The sequence below is a fragment of the Lampris incognitus genome, chromosome 9, assembly GCF_029633865.1.
Source record: "Lampris incognitus isolate fLamInc1 chromosome 9, fLamInc1.hap2, whole genome shotgun sequence".
Classification (NCBI taxonomy): Eukaryota; Metazoa; Chordata; class Actinopteri; order Lampriformes; family Lampridae; genus Lampris; species Lampris incognitus.
Window position 1 is genome coordinate 58,236,774 of NC_079219.1, and position 12,416 is coordinate 58,249,189.

Below are 12,416 nucleotides of genomic sequence, written 5' to 3' on the forward strand. Positions count from 1 at the left end.
GAACCCGTAATTGATCAGTTTAAACTCTGGCCCTAATTACCACATTCTCAGAGCGAAGAGCTAAGGCGGTTGCTAGTGGCTTTAATTGCTCCGTCCAGTTCTGTGGCGCACCTTCCAAGTGCAGAGTTTTACATATCTATGGCAGCAGCGGGGCCAATAGACCGTCGTCTTCACAGCTAAAGAAGAAACACTAGATATTTGTACGAGAAAGTGTGGGCAGATTCAATGGATCAGGTTTTTTTTTTCTTCATCTTTTTTGAACTTTTGTTTTATTGTCAGGCGTTCGGGCTGAATCCATTTAGGATAGCGGGGTTATGTGTAAAAGATGAATGCAGAAAGCCCACTGATACTGTGAGTGCGCTGATCACAAGCTGTGATCGACAGCTTTTTTTACATATATATCCATCCATCCATCCATCCATCCATCATGCCAACCGCTTATCCTGCTCTCAGGGTCGCGGGATGCTGGAGCCTGTCCCAGCAGTCACTGGGCGGCGAGACACCCTGGAAAGGCCGCTAGGCCATCACACACACACACACAGGGACAATTTAGTGTGGCTGGGTCACCTGACCTGCATGTCTTTGGACTGTGGGAGGAAACCCACGCAGACACGGGGAGAACATGCAAACTCCACACAGAGGACGACCCGGGACGACCCCCAAGGTTGGACGACCCCGGGGCTCGAACCCAGGACCTTCTTGCTGTGAAGCGACCGCGCTAACCACTGCGCCACCACGCCGCCCTTTACATATATATTCATATATAAATTCAGAGACTAAATTTGGCACCGGAGTCACCCTGTTAAGCCACAGTACGTTGTTTTTTTCCCCCCCCCTATGCAGATCGACTTCTTTCGGTCACCAATTCGGTATTTTTTGCTCGGATGTTTGCATAAGAAAATTCTTGTTATGTCCTCTGTGTGGAGTTTGCATGTTCTCCCCGTGTCTGTGTGGGTTTCCTCCCACAGTCCAAAGACATGTAGACATGTGGATGGATGGATAATGGCTGGATGGATGGATGGATGGATGGATGGATGGATGGTAACCTGACTCAGCCACACTAAATTGTCCCAAGGTATGAGTGTGTGTGTGTGTGTGTGTGTGTGTGTGTGTGTGTGTGTGTTGGCCCTGTGTGATGGCCTGGCAGCCTGTCCAGGGTGTCTCTCTGCCTGCTGCCCAATGACTGCTGGGATAGGCTCCAGCATCCCACGACCCTGAGAGCAGGATAAGCAGTATGGATAATGGCTGGATGGCTGGATGGCTGGATGGATGGATGGATGGATGGATGGATGGCTGGATGGATGGATGGATGGATGGCTGGATGGATGGGAACTTGACTTTAGCCGTACACGATGAGACGCTCCAACATGCTTTCATATGTTTTCACTCGGCACAAGCCTCGAAAGTGTGAATAAATTGTACCGGTCACACTCTGTCTCAGCCAGCTCCCTGGTGCCGGGTGGTTCTGAAGGCCACAAAACGAACCCGCCTCTGCACTGCCTCGCGTGAGCTTTTCCTCGTCGTAGAACGGCGAGGCTGATATAGGAGGAGAAAACTAAAGGAAAGAGAGAAGCACGGCTGCAGGAGTGGCAACTATTTATAGCGGCAGCAGATGTGTTTGAGGCGAGAAGGCTACACGGCTAACCTTCTGGTGCACGCTTGCTTTTAACGCCACTCACCGGGCCCTGTATTACCTGTGGTAAGTGTCTAAAACGGTGCGCAAGAAGAGCCTCATGCAGTTCTGTCGGCCTCCGTACAAATCCAGGATAACAGAAGTCACGGCAGCTTCTTGTCCTCTGGGTTTGTTTTTTTTTGGGGGGGGGGTTTGTGTGTATGTGTGTGTCTTCTCTCAACAACTCACGGATAAGGGCTCATGATGACCTTGTGGCTCACTTGAGTGACTTCTCACATGTGGGATTTTCTCAGATTCCTCTCCGGAGGGGCCGATAACGTCTTATCGCCGCTTGTCTGCGACAGAGGCAGAACTTTGACCAGCTGCGAAGGCCGGACCTCCGTCCTGGATTTACCTCCCAACTGGCTGGAAGTTCTTTTGCCCCTCCTCATCCTGCTGAAGAGCCAATCCAGCGGGAGCTGGCAGCTTTGTGGCCTTCATAACTGAAGCAGTGGATGAGAAGAACCCCGGCCGGCAGGTAAGTTCAACAACTCTCCGCCGGAAGCCGTGAGTTTGAGAACCCTAACCCCGCGACCTGACAGGGGGTTTCACAGAACCCGTGCTTTGGGTGCTATGCGTCACCTTATCATCGTTAAAAATCTTGTGTAATTTTACTATGATTCATGTTTCATCCTGCATCATGGAAACATCAGTTCTTTTCAGGGGCCATCTTTATTTCTAAACCTTTTTGTGACACCCAGTGGCGGTTTTGTGATGAGTAATATATATGTGACATCCCTTGTTCCCCTTGTGGATCAACAGTCTTCACCATGAACCGAGCCTGGGCCTTGTTTAAGGCCCACCCATACGTCAGCAACGTGGCGGGATACACAACGCTGTTCGCCTCCGCGGACCTCATCCAACAGAGTGTGCTGGGCGTGAAAAGTGAAGACCCCAAATCGGGGGAGTCTGAGCCGCTCTGTGCCACATCTGGCGTCGACTGGCCTCAGACGGCGAGAGTGGCCCTTGTCGGGCTCTGTTTCCACGCCAACTTCAACTATCACTGGCTGCGGGGGCTTGAGCGGATGCTCCCGGGTGGTGGGGTCAGAAGAATAACAGGGAAAGTCGTACTGGATCAGTTGGTTGCGGCTCCTGCCACCATCAGCGCCTTTTTCATAGGTCAGTGTGTTAGCGGGCCCACGTTGTACTGTTTTTACAAACCGCCGAGTGTGGCTTCGCCGTCGCTACCGGAGAGATGTACGGCTTCTGCTTGGCGTGCAGATGTGCTTTTCTTTCGCTAGATGTTCAAGGACCCTCTTTTTCACTTAGGTCTAAGCCTTCTAGAAAACAAAAAGGACCCATTTGAAGATTGGAGGAAGAAATTCTGGACTTCATACAAGGTACATGCAACTGTCTCAGGTGGCTTAATGGCTGGATTATAGCTGCCTTTACGTCATTACATTTTTAAGAGTCCATGTAATAAGTCATTTCATCAAATAAGTGATCTGTCTCTCTCTCTCTCTCTCTCTTCTCCCCCCCTCACTCTATCTTTCTTCTTGTCTGTTCATCTATCTATCTATCTATCTATCTATCTATCTATCTATCTATCTATCTATCTATCTATCTATCTATCTATCTATCTATCTATCTATCTATCTATCTATCTATCTATCTATCTATCTATCTATATATCTATCTATCTATCTATCTATCTATCAACCTGTCTGTTCATCATCTCTCTCTCTCTCTCTCTCTCTCTCTCTCCCCCTCTCTCTCTATCTTTCTTCTTGTCTGTTCATCTATCTATCTATCTATCTATCTATCTATCTATCTATCTATCTATCTATCTATCTATCTATCTATCTATCTATCTATCTATCTATCTATCTATCTATCTATCTATCTATCTATCTATCTATCTATCTATCTATCTATCTATCTATCTACCTGTCGGTTCATCATCATCTCTCTCTCTCTCTCTCTCTCTCTCTCTCTCTCTCTCTCTCTCTCTCTCTCTCTCTCTCTCTCTCTCTCTCTCTCTCTCTCTCTCTCTCATCAGACTGGAGTGGTTTATTGGTCTACAATGCAAGTGAGTTATTCTTACATAATTCTTCTAGATTTTCTTTGTCAGAAAACTGTGTATCCGCCCACAGAGCCACATAAACAGACCAACAAGTGCAAATCCGCAGACAGGCGAGGAATGCTGTCTCCGTTTTCTTTCTCAGGCGGTGAACTTTGCCCTGGTGCCGCCTGTGGCCCGGACGGTGTTTGCTGGAGGCATCACCCTACTGTGGACCGTCTTTCTGTGTCATTGCAGACAGCAGCCGGATCAAAGTCACTCAAGAGACTCATCCCAATGACCCGAGTTATGTTATTGGACCGGAAATCAATGTGATTTTAATAAAAAAAAAACAAATTAAATTGTTATTTGTTTCAGTGCTGTGATTTTATAAGCGATCCTAATTGTATTTTGCCACTCGACTGTTGTTGACGCTTTGAACCACTAGAGGCCCCTATCCGAAACGCCTGACGTCCGGGAGCTGAACCCACTCTACCGGAAGTGTATGCTTAGTAACCAATCAGAAACATGGTGAGTGCCGAGAGTTGTTTATCGCGAGATCTCGTCTCTTCCTTTTCCCTTTTCGCTCCGAGTCTAAGATGGTAGGTCGACGCTAGGAGAATCTTGAAAACTAGGATGGCCTGACGATCCACGTCCATCCTCTACGTTGTCGTTTTCGCATGGTCAAAATGCCATCGTATTCTGATAAGCAATACGATCTGCCTTGAACTTTAGTCATGATTTCAAATCAGATCGGCCTTATTATGCCTATCGGCTTACCCCGTTGGCGTCGGCGTTAGTGCTCCGATATGTGTTTCCATGAAGTTACCATTTAACAAGACTTGGAATAATCATATGTATCTGGGATTATCGGAGTCCTAAATTAGAAAAAAAATGCCAACCAGTCTCTTACTTAGCCCTGCTATGTCGCTCTCCGTCCCTCCTTGATCTCTAATTCTAGCTAGCTGTGTGGCTAGGCTAGGCTGAACGTCAACGTGTGTAGTGGCCGGCGTTAGCCGCTCTAAGCAACTAGCTCTAAGCAGCTAGCGACTCAGTATTTTCGCCTATACCCCGATCTTGAATGACAACCCATGGCTTTATTACCCACCCGATTACTGCACATTTGAGTACACGCAAAAGGGCGTTAGGTGTCTGAAATACTGAATATAGTGTTTAATCTCTTCGCCTGTATCCAGGGAGTCGACATCAGACACAACAAGGACCGCAAGGTGCACAGGAAGGAGCCAAAAAGCCAGGATATCTATCTGAGGCTCCTGGTTAAGGTGAGTTCAGTCAAAATGCTGCTCTTCAATTTAATTGTTCAAATACTAGCTAGCATGCACTTTATTTTTCACGCTTGAATTCACGTTAGGAATTGTGGTCAGTGGTACCACAAAATGATATGAGGTTGGCACAAAGATGTTGGACGTTAGTCTGAATTTTACTGCTATACGCTTACAGTTGTACAGGTTCCTGGCCCGCCGCTCCAATGCTCCCTTCAACAAGGTGGTTCTCAGGAGGCTCTTCATGAGCAGGACTAACAGGCCTCCCATGTCAGTCTCCCGTCTGGTCAGTCTCATTTCCTCTCTGTCTTACCATGTCACCTGCTCGCCACCAAATTTAGGATTTTGTGCTCTGGGTGTTGATTTTTTTTTAACTTTGTTCTAAACCTGTTCTACTTTTAACCCCATTTAGTTTGCCACCCATGCGCTAAATTGCAACTTGCTCATTTTAAGTGCAGTATGCTCCTCAAAACATTGGTTACAGGGTTCTTAAATAGATTGGAAATATAAGGAAAACGCTGTTGAGCATTACTTAACCACTCATGAAATGTTACACTTAATGTCTGTTGTACCTAAAAAGCTTAATTTTTGCATTCTGGAACAGTTTGCCCTATTGCCCAGTCACTAACAGCATATATTAGTCAGAACACTGAACACATAATTGAACTCCAGATATTGTATGGAATTTCAAGATTGAAGCAGTCGGAACTTTTTGGTTGACACTCAAAATTCAGTGTGGGTGGGGAAACAAATTAATTCTGAGATGCATTGCTATTCCGTCTTGAACGATTCTGCACAAAACTCCATAACAAGACTTCTTTAATTCTATTTTCGACATCTTGGTCACTTCTAAAGACTTTCTAAAACAGTCCTTAATGTGGGCCAAACATACATTTTCTAAATATCTTAGATAAATATTGTTAGTCTACATAAGACGGTTTAGTTTTGAGGCGTGATATTAAAGCAACTGCAAATACAAATAAGACGATGCCGACAATAACAAGTGCACCATGTGCACAGTTGAATTCAGCCCTCAGGTGAAGTTGAGATGGATGAACTCAAACCAGCATCTTTTGCCTTGAAAATTGACTGCATGGGCACATTTTGGATTTTAAAAAGCCCCAGCACAACTCCATGCAAGCAGCATTACCAACAAAATATTGCCCTACAACCTCAGTCATTAATTAGATGAGTTGAATATTCCAGTAATCGTGATTACATATTGAAAATAAAAACTGAAAATACTGAAACAGTCAAGTATCAAAATTGGTAAATTAGGTTACTTAAGAGAATTTACCTTGCTGTGATTTTCATTGGTTGACAGATGTATCTCACCTGAGTTTATTAATTTATTTTCATTGCTCTTCTGTTCTGTGTGCTGCGGGCATCACCTGATATTGGTACCGCTTATGTATACACTTTGGCGTTGTGGGGTAATGGGTCTTCAAATGTCAATATGTTATTTTTCTTCTCAAAATGTATAACAGGCTTGGCGTATTGTATTTGCTTCTTTACACCGAAAAAAAAGATATGCATTTAGAATTGATTTATAGTTGAATTGTGGCACCCTGAATTGACATTGAATTGTGAGGTGTCGTAGAGATTCCCACCCCCATCAGTCAGACACTGGCCCTCAGTCAATACTTCCTGGATGTTTTCTTCCTGTGTGATCAGATCCGCAAGATGAATTTACCTGGTCGTGAGAATCGAACTGCTGTTGTTGTGGGAACCATTACTGATGACGTCAGGATTCAGAACATCCCCAAGCTCAAGGTAAGTAATTTTGACTTTTTTTCCAGTAAATTAAGTCTTGGCTACTGCAGTGTTACAATGGACAGAAATTGTGTGAATGTAGTTGCTGTGGGCTGAATTTCAGCTCAAAACTGCTAAATTACTTCTGTTACTGAGACGTTGCTGCTCTTGGTTTGTCTCTTGTACCTCAGATTTGTGCCCTGAAGGTGACTGATGGTGCCCGCCGAAGGATCCTGAAGGCAGGAGGTCAGGTGATGACCTTTGACCAGCTGGCTTTGGCTTCCCCCAAAGGACAGGGAACTGTGCTGCTGTCAGGTGACTATCTCCCTGTTAAAGTATACAGTAGGATTTGATAATCTAGCAATTAGCGTTGGGACCAATCCAATATTGGCATCGGGTGCCGATACACCTCTCCTGATTGCAGAAAAATCATTCTTTAAAATCACTGTTGAGCCATTTCAGAGAGAATGCATAAATATCGAGCTATACATTGTATGGCGACAAAAGTTACAAGAATATCAAGATATTTTTTGGCCATATCACCCAGCTGTAGTAAAACTAAATTGCTGGTTTTATCAGGATGACACCTTTACCACTCTGATAGTCTTAACATATGTCTACTATATTAGTGCTTTAGCAAGTAGCTATGCATTTGGTTACTGTTGCCTGTTGTCATGCTAAGTGGTTTGTGGGCACCCAGCTTAGCAGTAGGATCCAGTGATTGGCATTGAAAATGCACGAGTTAGATTATACATGCCCATACCACATCTCTAAGACTTCAGGACTATGGAAAACCGATCAGGTTTTGCTCCTGTTCTAACTCAAGTTGTAAGCTTTGGGTTGGGGCTTTGGTTAGAAATTGCAAGTTTCTCTGGTCCTGTGGTTCAGTGAGGCTAGTGTGTTGACCCCCATTGGGACCCATCCATGCTTAAACAGTGAGCACATATGGTACTTCAAGTTACTTTGGATAAAAGTATCCACTTGAATAGTTGATGTCACCAGTCAGTACTTTCCCCTTAATGAGTAGTTGTTTCAGGAATGCACCATAGTTCATATTATTTTTGATGATGTTTTTACACCTGTATATGTTAATTCACTGATTTGATTTTGATCAAGCCCTGTGATGGCCTGGCGGCCTATCCAGGGTGTCTCCCTGCCTGCCGCCTAATGACTGCTGGGATAGGCTCCAGTATCCCCGCGACCCTGAGAGCAGGATAAGCGGCTTGGATAATGGAATGGATTTTGATCTAAATCAAACTTGGCATCTGATAACTGTTTCCCTGGTCTGCTTTAGGGCGATAGTCTAATGTTGCTTTGTAATTAACCCTGGAGTGGCTGTATACAGTCATAATACTATCGGTGAAACATGGGCAACAGACGAGGGTTTATGTTCCTTTCAGTTCTACCCCGGTTGTTGTCAGCTTACAAACTAGGGGTGGGAATCATCCGTCACCTCACAATTCAATTATTAAACGATTCTCGATAGATCTCAATTTTGGATTTCTATACATGGTTTATTTTTCCCTGTAAATACAAACAATCAGGTGAATTAAAACCCTTTTATTTATACATTTTTTGTAACAAATAAATCACTTAACATAAACAACTGCCCCTTTTCAAATAAATAATATATACATAGTGCTCAAAAATAGTAAAAACTTTTGTAGTGCCACACATTTTGTCATCCATCAAAATAAAACAGCTTTATTTTTGAAAAAATAAAAATAATTCTGTAGCGGCACATTACATTACTTTCAGTAGAACATATGGTAACAGCTCTCCTCCCCTCCCTCTTTCGCTCTCTCTCAGACTCACACTACCACTCCTTTGTCTCAGTGTTACAATGCATCCGTAGGGGTTTTTGATCTATGGAGAATACATAAGCCCTCGGGGTTCGATTCATAAATGGTTTGTGTGCACCAGTGGCTGATTGTCAACATTACACTAGATTAGCCTACAATAATGACTCATTATGGAAAGAAACTAATATTGCTATAGATACTTTTATATAAGAATCAAACCCTCTTGTATGCACCTTGTATGCTTTTGTTTGCAAAGCGTAACACATGAATTTAGGTAATATTGCACTTTAAAAGCTGCAACTGACATTAAAAATGTGCTTCATATGGGGAGCTATAGCTTTCTGGTGTCAGGTCAATGTAATGTAAGGCTTTTCTATTTATGTGCTGCATTTGTTCAGCCATCAAGCAAGCAGGTTTTGGCGATTGAGACTAGGGATGGGCACTGAAACCCGGTATTAAATGGGCACCGGTGGTAAATTAGTAAAGACTAGAAATGTTCTTATCTCACCAACTCCGTTTCTTATATGCAATAAGATTCTCTCTCTCTCTGTCTGTCTGTCTCTCTCTCTGAGCCTGTCATATGTGCGAGCAGAGGGGCGAGGCCATTTCTCTCTGCCTCTTACACACAGACCCACAAAGCCTGCTCTTAGTGACTGGCGGAGAGAACTAAATGGTCAAAAGTGGTAGAGTCGATGCTGACATTGCTCATTGCCACAAGTCTTTTGGATGTTAGAGCGGCAACACAAGCAATCTTTCCAAACGTCTAGCAAAAGTGCATCAAATAGAGTGCATCAAATGTAGCTTTTCACTCCCTAGCTCGTAGTTCCTCTCTTGTTGCCCTGTCCACCTCAGGTATATGTTATGTATGCTAGCAGCCCAGGGCCCACACAGAATTAACTAAATTATACAAACATGGGTTAATGATTAAAAGTAACGCTCTGTCCAGACATGAGAAAATAAAGCAACGTTAACTCTGTTCTTAATTTGTTTCTTTTTTCTCTTAAAAATATAATACAAAGAACCAATAAGAGTACCATTAAAGTACTGGGTCGATAAACAGTACCGGTAAGAGTAGTAGTACCGTTAAAATGTTAATGATACCCACCCCTACTTGGCACCAAACCAAAATGTCAAGCTCTTCAGACAGTTCATGGATTGGGGCTGAATCCATGGTTTGCTTCAGACAGTCATACATCTGTGCTTATGCATGTTTTTTCCTCAAGGCCCGATGGTTGAGGGGGAAATTCTCATTGTGCTGATCGCTTACATTAATGATGGCGCAGATATAAAATGACACTTACTAACAAGATCCCAATGAAGGATTAAATCTTTCGGAAAAGTGGCTCTCCTTATAATCATCTTGGGTTAAAACAGTCTGGTGACCTATTCCCAGAAACTAACCCTCCTACGCTCATCTGCAGCCATTCTGCTGAGGTCTGTAAGATGGAGTGAGATTAAGTAATAGATAAATCCAAACAGACTTCCAGTTTATCAAGAGAACTTGTCTGATTCCCAAATAACTTGGATGAACTCTGTTTGCTTTAAGCACTGAAATAGGGCTTTTTTAAGATATGGCAGCTGTCTGAACTGAATGAGGCTTACATTCATAATGAACACAAAGTCTGCTGAGCCAATTCATTCCTACGAGGATTTATCTATCGCTGCAAAATCCCTGGTGGCCTAAAGGCCAGAATTGAATTTGCCTCACGCACGAGGACATTATGGTGTTGCCATTCACAAGGGATGTTCATTGAGATGTTCTCTAGCAGTCATATGCATTCAAGAAATTCTACTTTCTCGTTCCCCAGGACCCCGCAAGGCCAGAGAGGTGTACAGGCACTTTGGAAAAGCCCCTGGAACTCCACACAGCCACACCAAGTAAGTGTCAGATCTTTAAAACGCTCATAAATCAACGATGTCTTGATGTTCTCCAGAAGGTCATATGTACAGCAGCGTTGGAACGCACGATGCTGAAGCTGTTAATTAGTGGTAACTTATTGCTCCACTAAGCTTTTGATTCACGGTGTTAGGCTAGTGTACTTGGCGGTGTTTGAATTTTCAGAAAGCTGTACCACCCCATTTCCTATTTAGTGCTACTAAACTGATTACACACCATTAACTTTACAAAGTTGTTCGAGTCTTGTCTTTAGAATTTAAATCTTTTCAACCCATTTTTTTCTGTAATATCTAACTACACAGCTCAAATGAAGCATTTTTAACCAGAAGAGTTCACTCAGCAGAGCGTAGATCCCTGCCAGGCGTATGTCCCCCTTGTCTAGTGCTCGTACTTTGTGACAAACCAACCTTTTTTTCACCTACCAGAAGGGAAATATGGAGGCACTGCCTGCTTATCCTCCCTTTTCTGATGCTTGGACTTGGGTCAAAAACCAGCTGAGGAGTTAGCACTCAGTTGTGGTATAAAACAGGTTTTTTAAAGGTTTTTAATCACTGCAACCACGAAAAGTCCTTGATCATACTGTCATAACTGTGCACAAAAATGATTAGACTGACATGCCCAGTAGTATGGGAGATTAGCAGCGGACAGATACACACACACACACGGACAGAAAAACCGGTGTTTTTCCTTCCGTGATAAGACTTCTGCGCAGCACCCAAGTTGATTGAACGGGAAATATGGAGGAAAATATGCAGGGCTCAAGCAGCAAAAATCTACCTTAAAAAAAAAACCCAAACATTCCAAAAAGAAAAGGATTGTGTAAGACCATTTCGGTCTAACCCTAACCCTGTCTTTATTTTCATAATATAATAAAGCTGGGTAAACTGGTTATGCTCACCCATGCGCAACTCAAATCTATGGTTGACTCAGGTCGGGCAGCGACAAGAATACGCAACACTTCCTGTTTTGACTGCAACCTAGAGGAAATTGTTCCCTTATAACGTCTGCATTTTTTTTTTTGATTATCAAAATTCTTTTAATGTCTTTTTGATCAAGCCGCTGCCCGATCCGAGTCAACCATAGACATCAGTCACGCATGCGCACGGTTGCCTTAGATCGGGCAGCGACCGACGGCAGCGTTGGTCGAGCGAACTGGAGAGGGACTAGTGGTAGCGAGAACAAACGTTTTTCAAAGGTTTTGAATGACCGCAACCACAAGAGGTTCTTGATCATACAGTCATAACTGTGCACAAAACATTTAGGCTGATAGGTCCTGTAGTATGTGAGATACACACAAATACACACAAACGCATAATCCCCTCCAGGCTATCCGCCTGGTGGAGATAAAAAGCACTTTAATTCACACAGCATTGGAGTGTTATCTAAATGTCGTCACAATTGTATTCATAAAGCACAAAATTAGCTCTGTGCTTCTGAAAAATCTATATTTGCACAAAAGGGTCGTTCTGGGGAAACCTTAGTTGTCAGTTCCTCTGCTGACACCCAAATATACTGTAAAAATTGCTTTATAGCTTAGACTACTGAGTCATGGGTTCAGATTGGCTGGTATCATAATATTGGTCCTTAAGTTATTACACGAATTTGGGGTATTTCCTCACAAGTCCCCCTCAAAATGACCAAATATGGTTTTATTTAAAATAGATCAAAGAACAGTTTAATGAATATGCCAAATACAATTTTCAAATATTGTAATGTAGGGATGTTTTGTGTGTAATATATAATTTATGTATACTATGTTATACTAATCTTTTATCCTTTTTTTCTCTCCAGGCCCTATGTCCGCTCCAAGGGCAGGAAGTTCGAAAGAGCTCGTGGTCGCAGAGCCAGCCGTGGCTACAAGAACTAATGTGTTGATTTTGTTTTCCATGCAATCTGAGACAAATAAAGATTGGCGATACAAAATGAATTGACTCGTCTGTTTAATCAGCAGCTCTTGTGCAGTTGTACAAAGAGATTGTTAACGTTTCAAAGGTTGATTAACTTGGTAGGA

General features: G+C 43.2%; 2 protein-coding genes across 2 annotated transcripts; both read left to right on the forward strand.

The window, feature by feature from the left end:
* Positions 1–2,139: 2,139 nt before the first annotated feature.
* si:ch211-120k19.1 (uncharacterized protein LOC563199 homolog) lies at positions 2,140–3,983 on the forward strand. The gene is made up of 5 exons (XM_056287098.1): positions 2,140–2,150; positions 2,435–2,791; positions 2,942–3,012; positions 3,672–3,701; positions 3,838–3,983. Exons 2-5 carry the CDS (start codon positions 2,443–2,445, stop codon positions 3,970–3,972), a joined length of 585 nt encoding a protein of 194 aa, XP_056143073.1. The 5' UTR covers positions 2,140–2,150; positions 2,435–2,442; the 3' UTR covers positions 3,973–3,983.
* Positions 3,984–4,214: 231 nt separating this feature from the next.
* Positions 4,215–12,332, forward strand: rpl18 (ribosomal protein L18). The gene is made up of 7 exons (XM_056285815.1): positions 4,215–4,273; positions 4,868–4,954; positions 5,133–5,240; positions 6,629–6,727; positions 6,898–7,021; positions 10,317–10,386; positions 12,197–12,332. The coding sequence occupies exons 1-7, from the start codon at positions 4,271–4,273 to the stop codon at positions 12,270–12,272; spliced, it is 567 nt and encodes a 188-aa protein (XP_056141790.1). The 5' UTR covers positions 4,215–4,270; the 3' UTR covers positions 12,273–12,332.
* The last annotated feature ends 84 nt before the right edge of the window (positions 12,333–12,416 follow it).